We start from the raw sequence: 21742 nt of genomic DNA, 5'->3' as shown, positions 1-21742 counted from the left end.
CCAGAGGGGAGAGGATCTTGCTTGAAGTTACCTAAACACTCCGGAGAAGCCATGGCTCCTGCTCCCCCAATCCCTGTCCTTTCCAAGTTCTTGAGACTGGGACTAGAACCAGGGCAGAAAGGCTTTCAGGCCATCTGGGTCCTTAAGAAGCTGCCAGGAGTTGAGGTAAATACCTGCCCCAAAGTGACCAAAAGTTTAAAAGTCTTCACAGTAGAGACAGGGCCCTAGCTCTTACCTTCAGGGAGAATGGGACTGTTCTGTGGAAGCTGGATTTGGGAAGCCAGGATTTCTTTCCCAGGCCAGCATAAGCCCAGCTCAGCCCTGCTCCAGGACGGGAGTTTAAAAGGTAGTAGCTCCTCACCTGGGGCCACACCCGGGTGAGGCTCTCACCAGGAAACTCGTCGGACTGGCCGTCTCCCAGACAGCACAGGCCAGAACGCCACTGCCTGTCTGTAGCCTGGCGCCTCTCCCAGCTGGGCCCTGCTGCCCCCCCCGCCCCCTCCCTGGGCCTCCAGAGCAAGAGGGAGAAAAGGCCTGCTCTCCTCCTGTAAGGCCAGCTCGGCCTGGATCCCCCAGGGCCAGTCCCAGCCTGGGCTGGGTCTGAATGAAGGCAGCTGCTTCCTGCTTTGCCTTTTTCTTTCACTTTGGGTTTTAACCCCAAAGTGAAACTAAAGACTGGGACGATGTGGGAAAGACGGTGAGGGTTAAGGCCTGGGAGGGCTGAACACCTGGGTTCTAATCCCAATAAGGCTGCCCACTCACTGGGACACCTGGGAGGAGACCAACTCCAGGCCTCAGTTTTCCCATTGATAAAATGGGAGGAAGGAACTAGGCTGGTGATTTTAAACTGGTCATTTTAAACTGGAAAAATTACAGAACTTCCCCTTCTTCATCCTACCACTGCTGAAGGCTGAAAGGGAGTGGCAGAAATGCCCTGTGGGGGACTCTAAAGGACCTTCCTTTTGGCTCAGAGGAGGCAAAACTGGCCGTGGCGTGGGGACCCTCCTGGTCTCCCTGACTACCTCTTTCTCGCCTGTCACCCAATCACCTTCATCCTGAGCAGGCCCTGGAGTTCCAGCATCCTGGGGCAAATCAAATTCATCCTAGGCATGAGCCTGACTCTGTCCTGGCATAGCAATTGGAGACACCCACCAACAGCTGCCCCAGCCATCTATTAAGACTGACGGTAGCCCACTCAGGACTGGTCCAAACATCAGACTCAGTGACTCCAGGGTGCCTGGCACAGTGTCTAGCTAAGACCACTATAATCTGTTTTATGGGGTTTCCCCACTGGCTGGTTTACCATATTTTCCCACTAGCCTCGTGACATGAGAAAGGTATGGATGAGCCTCCCCATTTTTCAGATGAAGAAAATTGAGGGTCAGAGAAGGGCAGGGACATAGTGGCCAAGCCTGCACCGGTATTCGGGAGCTCAGTAAACATTTGCTGAATAAATGAGTTCACTGGCCCAGCAGCTGCCAAGCAGGTGCAGCCCAAGCCAGAGAAACACAGGAAGGAGGATACAGTGTGGGAGGGAGGATGCTTCTCCCTGGAGACCAAGTCATAAACAGGTCCCAAGGTACCTACAACAGAATTCCCTCCACCCAATCCTGGCCCCATCTTGTCAACCCTCCAGCCCATTTCTTCCCTTCATTTCTCACTTCCTTCCATCAGCACCTTACTCTGGAAATACCTCATTGGCTGAGGACTACTGGGTGACACTGGCCAACCCCCTTCCCCTGTCTGGGCTGAACTGGAAAAGTCTGTTCTCAACCAAGGAAATGAATTTGAATCCAGGGGAGGTAGAGTGCTTTTTAAAAAATACACATTTTCAGAATGCAAAAGAAGGTAATTCAAAAACATCTAGCAGGGGCACCTGTGTGGCTCAGTTGGCTAAGCGTGCAACTTCAGCTCAGGTCATGATCTCACGGTTCATGAGTTCAAGCTCTGCATCAGGCTCTGTGCTGACAGCTCAGAGCCTGGAGCCTACTTTGAATTCTGTGTCTCCCTCTCTCTCTGCCCCTCCTGCACTCACACTCGTGCATTCTCTCTCTCAAAAGTAAATAAACATTAAAAAAACTTTTTTAAAAACATCTAGCAAAATTTTAGGTGCATAGACTCTTTGCAACAATTTCACTTGCAGGAATGGTTCCCACAGCTCCACAGGCATACATGCAGGCATACATACGTGTGGGGAAGGGTGCTCGCTGCAGCAATGCTCACAGCAGCAACACTGGAAACAACCTAAATGTCCTTGAGCAAAGGACTGGACAAACAGCTGGTGGTCCATCCACTGACAGACTGTCACATGGTCATGGAAAAGGAGGCCAAGGACCTGTGTACATCTACAACATAGTTAGACTTGCGTGAAGAAGACAAAGCACAAAACAGCAGGCTGTAGGCAGAGAATATGCCACCATTTGTGTAATAAAAAAGGATGCTATTGACATAGCTGCCCATATATGAAGAGTATTTCTGGAAGGAAACATCAAGACTGTTCCCAGTGATCACTGAGGAGTGGAGGTGGGAGAGACCCTAATTTTTCATTGGGCACTTTTTTCTACAAAGTTTGAAAGTTTAGCCACATACACAAATTGCTTTTTCAATAAAAATGTAATTTCTACACATAAAAATAACTCTAGCAAAATGCACCCAGAAAAACCTCTTGTATGTCTCAGAGCCCAGGCATCTGGAGTTTGAGGCCTAGCCTCTACTGGTCTAGCCTTGTAGAACAGGTGGTCAGCCTCTGACAGTAGATGGAGGCAGCCTGGACATCATAGGGCTCTGGCAGGAGAAAAATGTCAGACTCATAAAAAACTTGGTCTTAAGGCATAGGGAAGATGTGACTATGGCTTGACTGTGGAACAGGTTCAGCTAAGAGAGAGCTCCTACAGGGAGCAATGGGGAAATTATTATGTAAGGCTGGTAAGACGGGAAGAGGAAGGATTATTTCTTTCAAAATGGGATCCTAGCAAGTCCCTTCCTCTCTAATGCTTGGTTCCCACTCATGGGACCTGAGGGGGCTGGGCCAGAGTCCTTTCTAGGCATGAAATTCTAGGATGCGCCTTTATTTCATCTCATTTAATATTAAAGGAGGCAAGGGAGGGTCCCCAGCTCAGCACATGGCCATAGGGCTCCACACCTGTGCAGACTGTAATCAAATATTTGGAAGCTGGAGAAAATTCAGGCCAGGATGTTGAGTATAGCAGCCCTCGGGCAACTCCCCCACCCCTTGTCCCCCAGGAGAAGGAGCAGATGGCCTTCTGTTGAGATGTCCTTTCTCACCTTCTTGTTAATAATTAAGTCATGACTGAAGACCTCTTCTGTCACTTCTGAAGTTCAGTTTGCAGAAATTTACTGCCTTGGCTTGCTTTTCCACAATGCTCTAGGCTCAGGACTCACAGACTACAACAATCTAGATCTAAGCCACAAGCCCAAATTACAGGGGTCTGCAGTGGAAAGAGTCCAGGGTGCGGGTCAGGAGTGCTGGCGTAAATCCTGGCTAGACCTCAGTGATACTGTGAACTCTGGGAGGTGAGTGACTAAGTCTCTTAAGACTGCTCTGCTTGCCACTGTAGTGACAAGGCCAGCTCGCTGCCTGGCACTCAGCAGGCACTTAAATATTTGTTGAATGAATGAACAGCTCAGCCAGTGAATCCCAGAGTAACCTTGGTCAAGTCACTTTCTGGAAAACAAGGAGAACAAGAATAGTAATGACCTCCCAGAGGTGTATAAGATCTACCGAGATAAAGTGGATGAAAGTACTTTGCAAATCAAAAATAGGCTAAACAAATATTAAGGATCCAGAACCAACATGTGGAAAACAAAATAAAAAGAATGAATATATGTATGGATGGTCAAATTTGTGAGAAACCATGGGGCAAATGGTAAAGCATTAATCAAATGAATTACTACAATTGAAAGCGACAGTACAGGCTGCTTGCTCTAGTCCACTGTTCCAATGTCTGAGTATTTTCTCACAAGAGGCTGTGTCTATTCAGAAGCAGAACAAAAATCCCTCATCAAAACCTTTGTCTAGATTTTGGTATGAAAAAGATGGGTGCAGTTACAATCATATCTTGCATATAGTTGGGCTCAGAGAACATTTGCCAAAGTAGACTGGCATATGGGTCCTGGGGGTGTTTACCTCCTAGGGAGGCAAAGAAGAAGGGGAGTGAGCAGAGCACAGAGGATGTGCCTGCCATGTGGTTGCTCTGCCTCATGACCCAAGGTCCAGCTCAGGGGGACACACAGAGGAGGAGAATGATTGGCCAAGCCATCAGTTTCCTAGCTGTGCAGTGGGACCAACCGTTGCTGCCTCCCATGGAAGCCGCTTGGTAAGTACCAGTTCCCTTCTCCTTCTCTCTGCCCAGGAAGTATCCTTGGCTGCAGCCTGCGAAATGGGAACTGGGCTCCATCACCTGGCTCTCCAGTGTCAAGAGAAACTTGGGACAAGTCCCCTCCTGTCTTTGTGGGTGGCTGATTCCTCTGGCTGGGCCAGGGAACACCCTCTCTAGTGGCAGCTGGCTGAGAATCCCAATGAACCCAGTCACGGACGAGCCACCGTTGGACTAGACACATATGAAGTCCAACTCTGGAGGCTGCTCACAGCCTGGTGAGTAAAACTGATGATGTGAAGGCCCCTCACTTCCCTGACTCTCCTACCTTGAAGAAATTCTAAACTGGCACCAGCCCCGACTTTCCAGATCTTTAGAGAGTAAAGGCTTATAGGCTTTAGGGGACGTATTTGTGTGCCCCCAATTCAACAGGCAAGAAGATTCAGATTCCTGGAACCCTGATAGTAAGAGTCTCTTTTCCAAGCAGAGCTGAACTGTGGTAAGAGTCAGAGTATGCAGACAGTCAGCCCTGGGTCTCAGCCCCATTTTCCTTATCTGTAAAAGGAGGTCGGTAAGTCCCTTTGCCTCCAGCTTGGTCTAAGGATTTTCGACAGCACCCATGGAGGCCCTGGCACAGAGCCTGGCACATTGCAGCTATATAAGCAATTTGCTCAGATTGTTATTTCCCCCCCCAAAGCAGCAACACCCAACATCTTTCCCCCTGGGCCATCAAACCCCCAGACAGGCTCTCTTGAGAGAGCACGACACCCCCTGCTACCCTATATGTCTTTTCCCATCCCATGGGCTCCACCCAAACCTCACCCTCTTCTTTCAGCTGAATGCTTGCAATGCTTCCTCCCTGTCATCATTTTCATTCATTCCAATTCATTCAGCCTGATTCACCTTCTTGGGGGGGTGGGGGGGGGGGAGTTGTGCTACCCCTGCTCTAAAATCTTCCATGGCTCCCCAAAGCCTCTGCTTTTCAGCTGATGTCCAATGTTGCCTACAACTTCCTGACCCCTCCCAGATTTTTCATCCAGAGCCCTGATGCATCAGCAAAACTGGTCTACTCACCCTTTCCCTAAATACATGCTTACCTTCCAGCCTCCGCACCTCTGCCTTTGCACAAACCATTCGCTAGAATGTCAGCCCCACCCTCTGTCTCTGCAAATCCAGCCCCCTTCAAGAGGGCTCTTGTTTCCTCTGGCACACACTCACTTCTTCCTTCCCAAACAATGCTTTTCTTCAGCAGACGCTTAATTACAGACTGTCACACAGTCTCTCATAATTGTAGGCCTTGTCTCCCTTGTCAGACCATAAGTTCCCAAGTGCAGAGGCCCTGTCTGTTCTTTCCCAGCCTCTCAGAGCCCAGCCCAGGGCTGGGAGGACAGGGCCCTGGTCAGAAAGTGCTTTCCAAGCCCATCTAGCTCCAGGCTGAGCCAAGTCTAGCTCCACTTGGGACCATTTCTCCCCCTTTTGTCCTATGAGGAAACTTAACTGCCCAAACCAAACCTCAGTGTTCCCACTCTCCACCGGGTGACCTAGGCCAGCAATACACAGAAATGGTGACCTAGGTGGGCAGGCAGGGCCATGGTTCTTGTCCAGCCCTGGCATGGTCTTATTTTGGGATCCTAGGCACATCCCTGTCCTTACCCTTACCTGGGCCTGCTTCTTCGCTGAGAAACAAGAAATAATCTTTTAGCTGTAGAATATGGATATCATTTGTCTTTAAGATAGCCTTGGTTCCCACGAGTGGGTGGGTGAGGAACCAGCTGATTCCAACACAGGTGGAGGGAGGAGAGGCAGCCACAGCCAGGACTGGGAAATCCAGGAATCTGAGAGGTGATGAGACTGCACACCTCATCAGCCTCATTAAACTCCTGTTGATGACAGGATTGCGTTCCTGTCTAAGTGTTCAATTCCACAGCCCTCACCCTGGCCAGGTCTGACAGTGTCTGCTGCCAGGGCTAAGCAAGGGAAGGGTAACTTGCTTCTGGAAACAACAAATCCTGCCCAAAACAAAGATGAGGAGGAGCCAGTTTCCTCACCTGTAAAATGAGGATAATAATGGTATCTGCATCATAGGATTGCTGCAATAATATGGTGAGATGATGCCACAAACCATTTAGCACAGTCCCTGGCACCTGGTAAATGGCACTGTAGCATCAACTTCCTTATTCTCAAGGGGCCTTCACCACAGAAGTTCTTATCCTCACAGCAACCTGTGAGGAAGGGGTTTCCATCTCAACATGACAGAAGAAAACTGAGGTACAAAAACTTGATCAATCCAAGGTCACGCAGTGGGGGACAAGCCAAGCTGTGATACAAACCCAGGAAACGCTCAGTTCAGCTTTTCCCAGAGCGCAGCCCACAGGCTCTCAGCATCAGAGCAGCATCAGGTTTGAACAGCTGACTCCTGCCCCTACACCTGCCAAAGGAGACTCTCTGGGGAACCCAAACTTTATAAAGCTAAGAGACCTAAATTTTATATATAAGGAAACTGAGGTGCAGAGAGGTGAAGTGACCACTTTTCAGCAACGGCCACTTTTCTACAAGTATGGACCTGGGACAGAATTCACAGTCTGTTTCAGAGACTTCCTGGAGGAGGTGGCAGCATTTGACAATGTGGGCCTCTACGGGAAGAGAGGGCACCACAGGGAGGGTACAGCAAAAATAAAGGCTTGGGGCAGGAAAGGCCAGGCAACAACTGTTCAATGCTGCTCATGCTTCCAGATCCCTGGGGAGCCACCGCTGCAGCCGTTCCCTAAAAGCCCAAAGAGAGACATTCCTGAGCCAATCTGAACTTCTGGGAGGAAAGCCTGCCATGCTGTTGTCTACAACCAGCAAGTCTCTGGCCCTCTGGGTGTGTCTACTTGCTGCTCAGGATGACACAGCCAGGGAAGATGGTGACTCAGTCTCCACCCAGCCTAAAGCCAGTCCTATTTAAGTTTGAGAAGAGCTCAGGGGCTGAGGAAAAGTCAAGCAAACCCTCCTTGCAGAACAGATACCAGACCCAGAGAAGGAGGCCTGAGGGACAGGCTACGAGGCAGAGGCGATAAATATGGAGCAAAGCTGCGGAAGAAGAAAAGTCAAGAGGGCTAGGCTCAGGCCCACTCTGACACTGCCATGCTGTGGGACCCTGAGCAGATTCCTGTCCCTCTCTGGGCCCCCTATTCTTCATTCACCTGTGAAGCAGAGAGAACTCCAATGGCTTCTGACTTCCTCCCAGGACTGTTGTGAGAAACAATGGCCAGGAAAGAACCTGACAGATTACACAATGCCTCGCAAAGCAAGTGAGAGATTAAAGGATTACTCCTATTATTTATTACAACAGTCAGGTGCTTTCCTTGTTACCTCAACCTGAACACCAGGGGGAAGGGGGAGGCCTGGGGGTGGGTGGGGAGAGGCTGGGTCTCTGTCTTGTTTCCTCAAAGAAAAAAGTGACCCAGATATTATTGGGAAATAAAAGTTCACATTTATTAAGTGCCTATGGTGTACTAGGTGTTTTTTAAACATATAATCTCACTTAATCCTCACCACAATGCTGTAGTGTAAATATCTTGAATCCAGATGAGGAAACTTGAAGCTCAAAGAAAGTAACCTGCCCAAGATTACAGTCAATGAGTGATGGAGACCAATTAAAACCAGGTGTTTATGACTCTAAAACCCACATTAATTCTACTCTCTGAAACAATCTGTATTAAAGGCAGAACATGCCTGGTATAGAGGCCCAACTCAAGCACTGCCTCCTCCTGGAAGCTCTTCTGAACCCTTTGCCCAGACAGGAGCTCTCTTCTATGAAACCCCACAGCACATGGTCAGCACACATCTTGCAGCATTCGACACCTTCTCCCTCTAGGTCTGTGACCAAGCACACCTTTAACAGGTAAGATGAGATGCAGGTGCAAATAGGTGGCCTTTGAGTTACCTTAGAATCCTCAAATGCTGGAGGTGGAAGCACCAAAAAGCCCATGCCATCCAACCCCCTCATTTTTCAGAAAGAAAAATAGAGAGAGAGACACTTGTCTGAAGTCGCACAGCATCTTACCGCAGCCAGGAACAGAACCTTGGCATTCTGCCTCACAGAATTTCTTTAGGGATTCTGTGATTTCAGAATCAGCCTTAGGACAAAAGACTATTATTCCCATTTTACAGACAAGGAAACTGAAGCATAGGGGAAAGTGGCCTCTCTGAGAGTAAGATATGGAGACCAGAATCCAGATCCCCTACTTCCAGGCCAAACACCAAGCCCTTCTTCCTCCCCATCACAAGTAGTCTGTATAGTGTGTCAAGCACAGGGCCCAGAGTGAAAAGATCAATGGATGTTGGAAATGGTCATTATACACCAGTGGGCAAGGGACACCAGCCTGACAGTGACCTCTTGAGAGGCAGTGTCATAGAAGAGGACTAGGAGTCCTTGCTCAACCCTCTATAGGTCTCTAAGACAAGAGTGTTACAACAGCTGATCTCATCTGCTCCAAAGTTCTAAGACATCCTAGGCTCCTTGACAGCAGACTCCTGGTGTCTGTGGGGCCGCTCCCACTTGGGGCCTTTGTTCCCCCATTCTGCAGAGAAGCAGGAAAAGCAGCAAAGGCTCACAACTACAAACTGACTCACTTTATTCCCAAGTGCCACTGGCCAAACAGGGCCCACCCTCAAAAAACAATGGGATGGAATATGGAAAATCAAACTGTCTCCCAGCACAGACATCCAGCTATGCACACATGCCTACCTTTGCAAACTGACAAAGAGCAACCAGGAATCAGAGCATAAATAAGGGACGGCTGGCTCCCTGCCCTATTGGAAAGGCAGGCGTAATCCTGAATAATCAGGTGGTAATGGAACAAAGGGTAAAGAACTCTGGGTAAGGAGTCTGGGGCTGGATCCCTGTCCTAGCTCTGCCTCGAACTAGCTGTGTACCCTAGGCAAGCTGTTTTCCCTCTGGGGGGGCTCAGTTTAAAGACAAAGTGACACTTCACAAATCATGTCTACAGATGTTTCATTGATCTTCACGACAACTCACTGGGGCTAGCACAGTTATTCCCTTTCTACAGATAGAGAAACTGAGACTTGGAGTGATCAAAGGTCTCACAGCATGAAGTCGACAGAATCAAGGCCCAGAGTTCTTAGATCACCAAAAGAGATACTCAAGGGTGGTCAGATCAAGAACAACTCCTCTCTCCCGTCATCCTGAGAGTCTCAGCAAGACTAAGGCAGCACAGTCCCTTGTTCACCTGCCCAGTCTGGTGGCCTGCAAAGTTCTGGCCACAAACCCTACAGCCCAGCTGCCTAGAAGACCGCACCCCCCTGCAAAATTTCATTACTCAAGTTGGCAAGAACGCAGCCCCCACCCCCCAGCCGGGTCTAAATAAACGCCCAAGTGATATCACATCCTGCCAGCTCCAAAATAGCCCAGGCCTGCCCACAAGCGATCACAAAGTGCCAGGCCATGCAGGACCAAGCCAATAGGACGTCCAGCCCATGGCACCCTCCACACACTCAAGCAACTCAAAGCAGAAGCCTCAGAGCAGAAGGCCCCCCACTCCCACCTCTGCCAGGAGGCCTGGCCCCTCCCTCCTTGCCCCTTTCTTGGGAGGCCCCAGAGCCTCCTGACCCAGCGCCAGCCCTAGCCCCAGCACCAACCCCATGGAGCCTCGCCGCGGCCAGCCTGCGGGCGGACTCCGGCCCGACCCGGACACCCCACCACTCACATTGCTTCAAGAGCTCCAGACACAAAGCCATGAGGGCCGGAGGGGGGTCAGAGACCCAGAGACCCGGCAAAGACAGAAAAGGGGAGAGGGAGAGACAAGGGAGCAGAAAGCAGGGAGACAAGGGGCAGAGAAAGCAAAGGGGTCAAGAGCCCTGGGCAAAGGAGCGGGCTCAAAAGGGGGCCTTCAGCACAAGAGCCACTGAGTGGTGAGGCCACCAAGACAGATGCGGGGGCAGAGGCAGGGAGAGCAAAGCGGAGGACCCCAATCCCCAGAATTGGGGGCCACAGAGTCCTGAGAGAGAACAAGGAGAGACAGACACGGAGACAAACCAAGGGATAGCAGGAAAGGGTGAAGTCTGGGAGCTGGGGAGCTTTTGGGGGGTCCAAAGGAGCACCTAAGGGATGTCGGAGGTCCCAGCGTGTATGGGGGGAGGGGCGGCACCAAGAGGGAAAACCCTGCGGAAATGAGGGCTAAGAGGAGGGCAAGACCACAGGGATTTGAGGGTACAGACAGAGGGGAGGACCCCTCCAAAGGATGTGCGGGAATCTCAGAGGGGAGGCGTGGGGGAATGAGGGGGGTGTTCTGAAGGAAAGGCCCCCAAAGATGTGGGGACACCGTGAGGGGGAGTCCCGAGGAACGGGACGCTCAGAAAGGGAGGCTCCGAGGGATGAGCGGAGAGCTTTGAGGGGGACCCGAGATCCGGGCGCGAGGGAGGGGCTGTGAGGCACCGCGAGGGCAGAGACAAAGAGACAGCGAGCCGGGGAGAGACAAAGCGGGCGGAGCGGGGAGACGAGCCCGAAGGCTGGCAGCCGGACAGAAGGACGGAAGCGCGAGCGGGCGGGTGGACGAACGGACGGACAAACGGGGAGGAGGGCGGGGGCAGGGCCGGGCGGGGGCGGCGCCCGTCTCCTCGCGGGGCCGCGGCTGCTCCGGGCGGCGCTGGGCGGGCCCCGGGCGTCCGGGCTGAGGAGGCAGCGGCGACGACGTGGACCGGACAGACGGACGGAGTGACGGACGAGGCTGGCGGCAGCTGCGGCCAGCGGCGGGCACTCACCCTCCTCCCTCACGCGGCCCGGCCCGAGGCTCCGGTTTTGTACGCCCGAGGGGCGGGGCCTCCGGGTTAAAGCCCCGCGCCAGCCCCGCCCCGCCCCGCCCCACGCGTCAGCCGCGCGCGCGCGCGCCTCCCGGGACTCCAGGGGCGGGCGGGGACGCGCGCAGCCCCCTCGGCACGTGGCCCGGCGCGCAAGCGCGCGGCGCGCTCAGCCAGCCCACGCCCAGGCCCACGGACCGTGAGAGCGAGCGCGCGCCCACGTCGGCACGCGCAAGCCTGAGCACCGGGGGCTCCGCCCCTCGAGCCGCCCCGCCAAACCGGTTCCAGCTGGAACGGGACGCATGCTCTGTGCCGGGGGAAGAGCGGTGTGAGTTCGCACTAGGTCACTGTGGCGACACCTCGCTGTCACCGGGGGAAACTGAGGGTCACAGCAAGCAGCCTAAGCTGGTCTTCTTAACCCTGCATGGTCAAATTAGACCTCAAGTACTATGGACTCTACGCCCTAAGTGTTTCTAGTTGTCCCCTCCCCTCATCCTCCCTTTGCTGTCCTCATACGGAGTCCTCTAGATTGGGTTCGAATCCCTACTCACCCTTTGGAGGGTTCTGTGACCTTGTATGAGATGCTCTTTCAGTCTCCCTGAGCCTTTGAGTCGTCCTCGGCAAAATAAAACCAGCACACTCAGTGTTTCCTGAAGGGCAAAGCACGGTAGGGGCTGCCCGAATCCCTAAATCACTCCCTTCATGTCTCATGGCCCTCCCAGTTCCCCATTCTCTCCTGCGAGGCCCCCACTCCTTGTTTAGTCCTGGTCTTGAGTCGTTTCCTTACAGCCTCACCCTTCTAGGCTGTACCTGTAGAAGGTCTGCCATCCATAGACCTAACTCCTGTTCCCTGACCTGCCTTGCTGGGTGACTTAGGCAAGGCCTTACCCTCTCTGTGCATCTCTTTAATAAATGTAAATTGAGAAGAGAATCTTATTGAATAAGATGAAACAGTGTTTCTGATACCACTGTAGCGATTTTTGTACAGAGGCATAATAACAACAAAAGAAAATGAGGGTTATGGAGCCACCTGGATGCCAAACACTGTGCTAAGTAAGCACTTTGAAAGTATTAGCTTACTTTGTCCTACTCACGGTTGCTATGCTACACCTGTGCTATTCACTTAGCGTTCATTTTCAAATTGATTTACTTAGAAAATTTCTAGAAGCCCCTGAGGAAGAGCCAGGATCAGTCTTGCTCTACCCTGGCCACAGGGAACCTGCTCCTGCTCCTGCTCCAGCTCACCAGGCACCCTCCTGCCTCAGGACCTCTTCTCCCTGCCTGGCATACTTCCTCAGCTTCATCCAAGTCTTTGTTTAAACATTTGTTTCTCAACGAGGTCTACCCTAGCTATCCTGTTTCTGCTGCAACAATGCCCTCCCCCAGGCTATTTTCCAATAAACCATACATTTGCGTTATTTATGTTTATTATTTTATCTGCTTCCCCCACCCCAACATAATGTACTCTCCTAGAAAGCAGGGGTTTCTGTTTTGTTTACTGTGGTGTCCCTGGTGGCTAGAGCACAGCCTGGCCCACTGTAGGTGATCAATAAACATCTATCCAATGAAAAAGTGGCTTGATTGCAAGGCTCATGCCCTTAACCACTACTTAGTAGGGGCTCTAAGGTTCCATTTAAGCACCTTAGTCTTTCTTCCTCTGGAATGACCTCTCTACCCCCAAGGGTGTAAGAAATGCCCCTTGTTCAAGAATCTCAATCCTGGGCTTTATGGCCTGTCGACCAGTCCTTAATCCCAGTCACTATTTCCCCCCAGAAGGCTCAATGGGTCTGCCTAAAAACGGGATTTAGAAGGGTGATGATCTGCGCACTGAACACACAGTAGGTACTTGGTTAACCAGGACTGTCCTGGACCAAGGCTTGGTAGAGTCCTGGGAAGAAGCCTGCCTTCTGCTCAGTGTCTCCTGTGCAGAGGTACAGCAACAGGGAATTCTGACCTCTTATCACCACTCCAGGAAAGCCTCCTGGATCCTCTTATTATTCTCTCACCCTATGGCCTCTGCCCAGGCCTCACTGCCTTGCCTGGACCTCCAAACCATCCTGCGCAGCTTGCCACATAATTCTCCCTGAAACTCTTGTAACCATGCCACATCTCTTTACCAGGCCCCCTGGATGGCTCACCCACCCACAGGATAATGGGAAACTCAAGGCTTAGGAGTCAGGCAGACCCAGGTGAGAAATAGCTCCCTGACCTACTAAGTGGGTGACCTTGACTTGACTCACCTTCTCTAGGCTGCAGTTTCTTTGAAAGAGGTCTGCACATGTGTATATGTATGTGAGGTCAAACTGGGTTAACTTAGGAATGTCAGATATGTGTAACTATTCTGGCCACAGCAGACATCACCAATTGATGGTGGTGCCACTCTTCTCTGCTTAACTAAATCTCAGTCCTGGGCTCCAGGGATCAGAGATGACACAGCAGTTGAAGTCTGTTTGCAATCTCTGGACATGATGGTCTTTGAGGTTCCTCTCAGCCTTGACACTCTGGGAACTGGAGTGTCCAATCTGACAGGAGCCTGTAGTATAATAACCAGAGATTGTGGAGGGCTAGGCCTGGCAGATGGCTTCAGGGGGACAAGGCTGACTGGAGGGTTGACTGCTTACTGGAATTTTGTCAGCCTCCCTTCCTCTATCTGTGGAGGAGGAAGTAAATCAGAGGAGAAACTGGGAACGTTCTAGGGGAAACAGCAGGGGACAAAGAAGGGTGTCAGAGGATGACTTGGATGGGAGATATTCAGGCAGGGAAAGGGGTCTCCAAACCCAAGACCCACAACATTAATGGAGAATTTGAGGCACAGGGAGGGGCCAGAACCCACCCAGAGTGACACAGGAGAGAGCAAACTAGAACTCAGGGCTCTGAGCAAGGAGCAAGGGTATATTCCAGGCTAGGAAACTATCCAATTCAGCCGAGAGCTTCAAGTGCTGACAGGAAGTACCTCCAAGCATGTGTATCTGGTGTGTGTGTGTGTGTGTGTGTGTGTGTGTGTGTGTGTGTACGTGTGTACACATGCATGTGGAAATGTGCAGGTGCAGAGAATGCAGTTGGTAGGAGCTGGGGGTAGGGTGGTGGGGTGGAGGTGGGGGGGGGGTGCCTGGGTGATGCCAAGCCTCCTTTGTGGTTCAGAGGGAGTGGGAGAGACACAGAAGGGGAGGCTAGGGAGGGAAGAGGGCCAGAAACTGGGAGGGGAGGAAGTGGGGGCCATAGGGAGGGAACAGGGCTGAAGGAGGCAAACCAAAGGCTAAGATGAGAAGAGGGGGGTGGAGAGCAGGGGAAACAGGAAGAAAGGGATGGAGAAAGGGAGGGAGGAGAGGCGAATGAGCACTAATGGAAGCTGGGCAGAGGAAGAGAAGAGAGGAAGTGGGAGGAAGAATTTTCTTTGTTCTTTCTTCTCTTTTCCAGAGGGTGAGAGGAGGCAAGAGGGGCCATGACTGAGGGGGTGATGGCACCCCTGTGGCCCCTTCCAGGTAGGTCCTTTGGCTGAGAGGGGCACGTGTATATATAGCCAAGCTGCTGCTTCCCCTCCCATCCTAGCTGGAGTTGACCCTGCCTGCCAGTCACCTGCCAGAGCTATTTCTGGAATGTGGAATCTGGGTCAGAAAGGGGGAGGGAGGGTGAGAGGGGGTGGTGGCAGCGGTACTGGCAGCTGGGAAGCTGGCGAGCTCTAAGTGGGTGGGTGGGTGGGCAGCTCCATGTTCTGCCTAAGGCCAGTCCTCCCCTTCCAGGCTCTTACTGCCTCAATAACCACTCCTCACCCATATCCTCCTACTTTCTTGCATATGGCCTGAGTACATACATGCCCATGAGAGAGTGACAAAGAACTTTCAACCCCTCAGCAACTTGGGGGCTTAGCACAGCCGTGGTGGGGGGGGGGGTGTGCACATGACCAGAATTCTCACTTCCTGGGAGGAGGCAGCCTTCTGAGCAGGGGTGACCCCTGTGGGGAAACAATGGCTGAATGAGGGTGGGCCTGTGTGTTGGTGTTAGTGTGGGTCTATGTGGAGGAAGGGCATTATGGGCAAGATTGCCAAGGTCTACTGATTAAGGATGCCACATATATAAGGGGGGTGCTGTTTACAACACAGACATAATTGAATTATATACTTATTATGACAAAATTGTGGCAGATGGCAGTAAAAGACCTTATTCTCGTAAAAACTATGCATCATGACAATTTTTCAGCATACGGCAATTAAGTGTCTGGAGGGGAGTGCCTTTTCCTAACCCGGCACAAAGATACCATATGGACCAGCTGCAGCTCTGGGCACAGGCTTGAAAATCTGGTGGCTTTGGTTTTCCCTGTGAGGCAGGTGAGTTTACCTGCTGAGCATAAGGGGAATCAGGGGGTGGAGGAGAGACGAGCAAGTATATAGTGGTCACTGTGGAGACCTGAGGGAAGGCTGACCAGGGATATGTCAGGGGTGAATTTTTCTTATGGCTCCAATCTGCTAGAGGCACGACTTCCTCACAGGTGTGGAGGTGGTATGAGTCTTGCAGACATATATGTCTGTGAGTGCGTATATGCAGGTATATGTAGAGATCAAGTGTATATATGCTTGATCTCAGATACATCTGAGAGTATCAGTGTGCATGTGTTTTTATAATTTTTTAAATCCTATATAGCTCTGAGGGTATACAACTTCCTGTACATCTACAAAAGGAGGTTCACGTAGGCACATAGGTCTGGGTAGGTGTGAGATGTTGCTACGTGATACTTTCTTAAGTGTCTTGGTTTGGACTAAAGCCCCCAAACTAGGAATAATTGGAGGTTCACATCCCTACATTTAAAGCCAGATGTGCCAGGTGTTGGATCAACTGTACAAGATAGACTGGTGGGAGGGTCGGGGGAGCTTTGGCTGATTGAATTTTTGGCCTCTTTTAAACATTTTTTAAATGTTTATTTATTTTTGAGAGAGAGAGACAGCCAGAGCATGAGCAGGGGAGGGACAGAGAGAGGGAGACACAGGATATGAAGCAGGCTCCAGGTTCTGAGCTGTCAGCACAGAGCCTAATGTGGGGCTCGAACTCACACACCACAAGATAACGATCTGAGACGCTTAACTGACTAAGCCACCCAGACACCCCGCTCTTTTTCTTTTTAGATTCTAGGTTAAACAATCAAGAGAAGCCACATCCAGACCTGACATAAATCATGAGATCCTGCTGTTATGACTGGATGAGACTTTGGGAGTCTTGGGGATAAGTGTATTTTCTATGTGAGAGGGACATGAATAAATGTAGTCAAGAGAGTGGACTACAGTAGATTCAATTATTGACCCAAATTTTTCACCCCTCCCTGTATCCACACCATTGCCATAAAAATACAGTTCCTTACACGAAAGTAGGAGGGTACCTCGCTGTCTCCTTTGAGCTTAGTCATATGACTACCTTTAGCCAACAGAATTTCAGTAGATAGCACACCAACAGGGGCCTTGAAATGTGCTAATTAGTTAAGCTTGCTCTCTTATGCTTCTGCCATCACTATGAGAAGAACATGCCCTGGCTGGGCCACCAATGCCAGGAGGACCCCTTTGGTTCTACGAGGAGGATGAGAGAGATGTGGAATAGGTCTGTTTCAGCTGACCCCCACAAATTTGGGAGCAAGAAATAAGTGTTAATTGTTGCATTACACTAATCTTGTGGTTGTTTGTTATGCAGAACTATTGTAGAAATAGCTGCTCAATGCAGGGACCCAAACAGTTCTGGGACATGTAGTCCATGACCCATCCTTAGTCCATTCGTGAGACATTGGGTTTGCAGAAGATTTGGGACTGAGGGTCTATTTGAAAAAAATTGCCTGTGTGCTATGTGTCCCCCCAGGCCCACCTGATGCTTAGAGAACTTCTCATGGGCCTGATGATATGGGGAATCTGACCCCTTACCTGAGGTTCCTATGGGACTGTAGCAGAGTACCTGGGAGAGCATGGCAGGGATCCCTTGGATTTGGAGGCTCTAGAACGTGGGCCTCAGCATCTGCTAGGAGACCTCTGAAATGGAGAGACTGGTATGGTTACCAATGACAGCAGGTCTAGAAGAAAGGCCATAGCAGATAAGCCCATACTTTCCGAGTCCCACATGGCAAGAGCCTCATTTTCACACAGGTAAAGTGGGAGTCAAGGAAGAAAGTACGGCTGGAGTTGTCATCAGAGGACTTTGCCCAAGATGACTGCCTGGCAGGGCCAGGTACCCTAACAAAGAGAAGTTGAGTGAGGGGGAGGGGGACCAGCAGCTGGAGACACTAAGGGGGAATAAGCAGCAGTGGGCTGGAGGGGGACTGCCCATGTCAGGAAAGGAGGCACCACGAGGGCCCTGCAGGACAGAAGAAACTCCAGAAGCACGACTTAGCAGAAAGAGCCAGCATATCGCATCTGTTATATAGAAAGTCCTGACACCAGACAACACCCGCACTTAGCTACCTTCCTGTCCGGCCTGGAGGGACCAGAAACAGCCACTAGTGAACAAGGAACAGAGAAGACACTAACCACCATACCCAGCTCCCTACCATGGGCTTCGTAGCCTGAGTTAGGATCTACCTGCAGAAGCATAAGATCTGAGGTTGATAAGACTGAAGGCTTGCAGTGAGTCCAGACGGGACTCTTAATACCTAAAAATGAGACTATTCCTTAAAGTCTAAAAGTGACTGAGAAAATCTCAGGGATCTGCCCAGATATCACCCAGGGTTTGAAAGGCAATAGTGAAACAAAGTAGTTTCTGGCTCTGCCCCCTGCAAAGACCAGTTCATTCACTCAGTAAACTAATTTTCTGTACATAGAACAGCCATAGGATTCAAGTTCATTTATTTATATCAAATACTAATTGAGCACTCGAAACATGTCTCTTTTCCTACAACAATCCAATCCCAACTGCTTTTGATTGCCAAGAAAGTCAGAGTCAAGCCTGCGAACCAGCAATAGTAGCTCCCACCATGTGCAAGGCTGCCTGAACACTCCCTACATACAGTCTTATTTCGTCTCCCCAGGAGCTCTCTGGGGTCTGGCTTATGCTTCAATTTATAGATGAGGAACCTGAGACTGTGGAAGGAAAACTAGCTAGCCAGAGTAGGATCAAAGCTCTCTATACTAAACCAGAAATTGTTTATGATTTTCTTTGGTCTTGATTTTCACGGCTTGCTCTGTGACACAGAGTTCCCTTTTTCTCTGATCAGGCATGGACTGTCTCCAGAGGACTTAGAACAGGTATCAGGAAGGACAGGTTGTCTCTGTGACTATGAGAGAAACTTACAAACTCACCCCTCTGAGAAGACTCCATGCAGATGCCATCCTCTTGCCTGTAGGTTCTAACCCTCCAGATAGGTTCACCTATTGTCTACCTGAGCTAATCCAAACAGGGAGTCAGGGCTGCAGTAAGCCCTGCCCACCAGCAGGTGGCTGCTCTGAGCCAGGGTCTGGACAGTCCCTAATATCCAAGTATTCCAAGGCAGGAGCCCTCTGTGACTCCCTCACCCTACTGCCGGTGATGACATCTGCCTCTGTGACCTCCATTTGACCTCCAGTTTGCCAGCTTGTGGGAAGTTCAGTCTCAAGGCCTCTTGCTTTTGCTCCTAACCATCCCTCCAGCCCTGGCTAGCCCACCATAGATTCTTCCCAGGCATTCCCCGCATCTGATCTACCAGGAATTGTCCTCAGGTCCCCGTGTGACAAACAAAAAGAACCCCCTCATCTCAGTACTCACTCGGAAGCGTGCGACTGTTGCTGAGGCTGCCAGTGCTGGGCGGGGGGGAGAGGGACTGCAGGGAGACACTGTCCTCCTCCTGCGAGCAGCCCGCCTGGATGGCCCGCAGGTAGCTGTGGCTGCGGGAGCGAAAGTAGCTGGGCAGCGGCAAGTCCAGTGCCTCCGCTGCTGCAGACTCTGCTTCACTGCAGGCCGACTCGCAGGCTGCCTCATACTGGTCGCTCAGATCTGCCTCCCGTACCTATCCAGGCAAAGGCGGGCGTCAGGGGTCAGCAGTGCCCATTCTGGAGGGACTGGGCACTTGGTGGATGACTCAGCTTCAGGGCTGGAGAGTCTGTGGGGCCTCAAGTCAGCCCACCCTTTCCTCCCATGTCACTCAAGGTACTGGGTGGGCAGATGGAACCCTTAAGAAATATATACAGCCCCTGTCACTTCTCTGGACCTCAATTTTCCCATGTCTACAATGCAGGAGAAACTGTTAAGGATAACTTAATAGATCTTGTGTGTCCATACTGATCAATTGATAGGTTTTGAGGTCACATCTGAATTCAGCCAGAAAGAAGGCTATGATCAATTCGTAATGTCTACCTTGGATGTTGGAATGGGAAGTGGCAGTAGATGTGCTAGATATTTACCATCTTATGGTCCAATCCCTTTATTTTCACAAGGAAACTGAGGGCCAGTGAGGGGAAGATACTTGCCAGGTGTACCCAATGAGGAAGTGGCTGAATCAATACTCTAAATGTGAATTTAAGGAAGATTAATGTAGCCCTGCGGTACAGAATGAATGTTGGGAAGGGAGTCTGGAATGGAGGCAGAGGCCAGAGATGAAGCTGATGCAATAGTCTGGTGAGAGAAGATAAAACTGGAATAAGGGTAGTGGCAGTGAGGATTGATTAGTGATGTCTGCCATGGGCAGTATGGAGAATGGGGACGTGTATGCTATGTGCCATCTCACATCCAGTTCAACCTTGCCTAGGTGGTTTCTAAGTGTCTCTCTAGAGATGGCCATCCAAGGTCCTACAGATCTGCAGTTGAGAGTGTGGGCATACAGGGGCCCACCATCCATATACTCTCCAAGGGTCCTGGAAGGGTATGTCTGACCCAGGTCTCAGGGCATGATGGTAACTGGAGACCACACAGTATAATCTGAGGAGTCAGCTGGCAAAGGATGGATACTGAATGGAAGTCCTGGGGGAGGCCTGTGCAAGAAGGGAGAGGGCAGAAGTTGACTGAGCACCATGTGGAGGAGAGATGGAGCTGGGCCTGGGACCAGCTCTGCCTTGGACCTGGCTGTGTGACCTCCAAGTATCACTATCCTCTGGGTCAGTGTCTCCTATCTAAATGAAATGGGATGCTTGTGTACTTGTCTGGCACTGCATCAGGTAAAACGACTAGATGGATCATCACCCAATCTGCAGCATATGTTTGGAAAGCTCTAAATTTGTGCTGTCCAATATGGTAGCAGCTAACCATGTGTGGCTATTTAGGTGTAAATTAATTTAAATTAAAAATTCAGTTCCTTAGCTACACTGGCTACATTTCACTTGCTCATGCTATCTTACTGGACAGCGTGTAGTACACAACATTCCCACCTTCACAGAAAGTTCTATTGGACGATACTGATAAACTGAAATGCAGGCCATGTGGCATACCCAAAACTCATCTAGAGTGGGTATTCAAGAGATAGGTGTTTATCCTCCACAGGTACAACCTGAAGTACACTGAAAGGCCCTCGTGATTGCCAAGGGCAATGAGGTCTTGCTTAGGGACTGCAGCCATGGCATAGCTCTGGAACTAGGCTGCCAGAGTTTCAACCCTGGGTCCATCATTTCCTTGTAATATGAATGTAGGCAAGTCACTTAACTGCTCTGTGCCTCAGTTTCCGCAACTATAAAATAGGGACTAATTATAGACCAGATTTCATAGGATTGTTGTCAAGATTAAATGAGATAATTCGTATCACATGCTTAGAACAGTGTCAGGAGAGTAAGCACCTGGTGACCTGTCCCTATTATTATAGGCAGCTCTGTGAGGTGAGTACAAGGCTTTGTAAATATTGGCTAAGATGCTCACAAGCTCTGGAGGGCAGGCCAATGGGTCAGGGCTGTTGGTATGTATATCGCTGAGGATATACTGTGTGCAGGGAATGCCCCAGAATTTTGTATGTTAACACATCACATCCTTACCACGAGCCTGTGGAAGTTAGGGGAGAAGGAGGTCACTTGGCTCACTGTGGGCTCCCCAAAGACCCTCTGGAATAATGTGTTTGACAAGAACCATGACATGAGGGTGGAGGCACACGAGGCATCCATAGCTGGAGTCAGGAGATGAGGGGTCAGGCCCAGATTTGCCCCTTGGACAGGTCCCTTGTTCACTGCTGGCTGCAATGAGGGGGTGAGCTTGGAGCACCTTTCCTGTCTCTCTTTATGGCCTTGGGGCTGGGGCCTGGAAAGGAGGAGAGGGCCACTTCCAGGGGCAGGATGGGTGTGTATGGGAAGGGGGCACCGTTAGGGCAACCAGACAGCGCCAGGACTGGCACCACCTCCACCAAGTTTTGTAAAATTGAAAAGTCTCTGCATTCATGCCAACACCCCAACATACTTAAAGGTCTTTCTGGAGCCCAAGAAAGGTGGCCAATACCACCAGCCCGCGGCCATCAACTTGTCCAAATAAAAGTCTCCTAGCTAGAAGACTCTCAGGGTATGCTTTCTCTTATCCCAGGATTATTTCTTCCCCCATCCATAGGACTAGCCCATTCTTTCCCATTTTTAAGAAGAGGAAACTGAGGCACAGAACAATGAAGTGAAAGGGCCAGTGAGTGGAAGGTCAGGGCAGAGTGTGGGTCTCACTGGACGTGACTTTCCTGGTGCTGGCTCTGTTTCCTGGTTCTGGCC

The 21742-nt window shown here is 50.8% G+C and overlaps 1 protein-coding gene and 1 long non-coding RNA gene across 8 annotated transcripts in view; one reads left to right on the top strand and one right to left on the bottom strand.

Moving 5' to 3' along the window:
* Positions 1-21742, bottom strand: part of DLGAP4 (DLG associated protein 4) — a 199205-nt gene that overhangs the window by 54538 nt on the left and 122925 nt on the right. For 6 of the 7 annotated variants that reach the window (XM_086702126.1, XM_025932365.2, XM_086702125.1 and 3 more), the window contains one exon: positions 18846-19086. In XM_086702126.1, coding sequence (XP_086558252.1) covers positions 18846-19086 — 241 coding nt within the window. Of the gene's footprint in view, positions 1-10048; positions 10950-18845; positions 19087-21742 lie in introns of those variants that run through there. The other variant, XM_025932366.2, reaches the window with a different exon arrangement.
* On the top strand, positions 14471-16407 carry LOC147582718 (uncharacterized). Its single transcript, XR_015249446.1, has 3 exons — positions 14471-14620; positions 15336-15463; positions 16256-16407. It is a non-coding gene; the product is annotated as an uncharacterized LOC147582718 (long non-coding RNA).

Source organism: Puma concolor, chromosome A3 (genome assembly GCF_028749965.1).
Source record: "Puma concolor isolate L17-30 chromosome A3, mPumCon1.1.hap2, whole genome shotgun sequence".
In the NCBI taxonomy this organism is placed as follows: Eukaryota; Metazoa; Chordata; class Mammalia; order Carnivora; family Felidae; genus Puma; species Puma concolor.
This window is presented reverse-complemented; position numbering and strand designations above follow the sequence as displayed.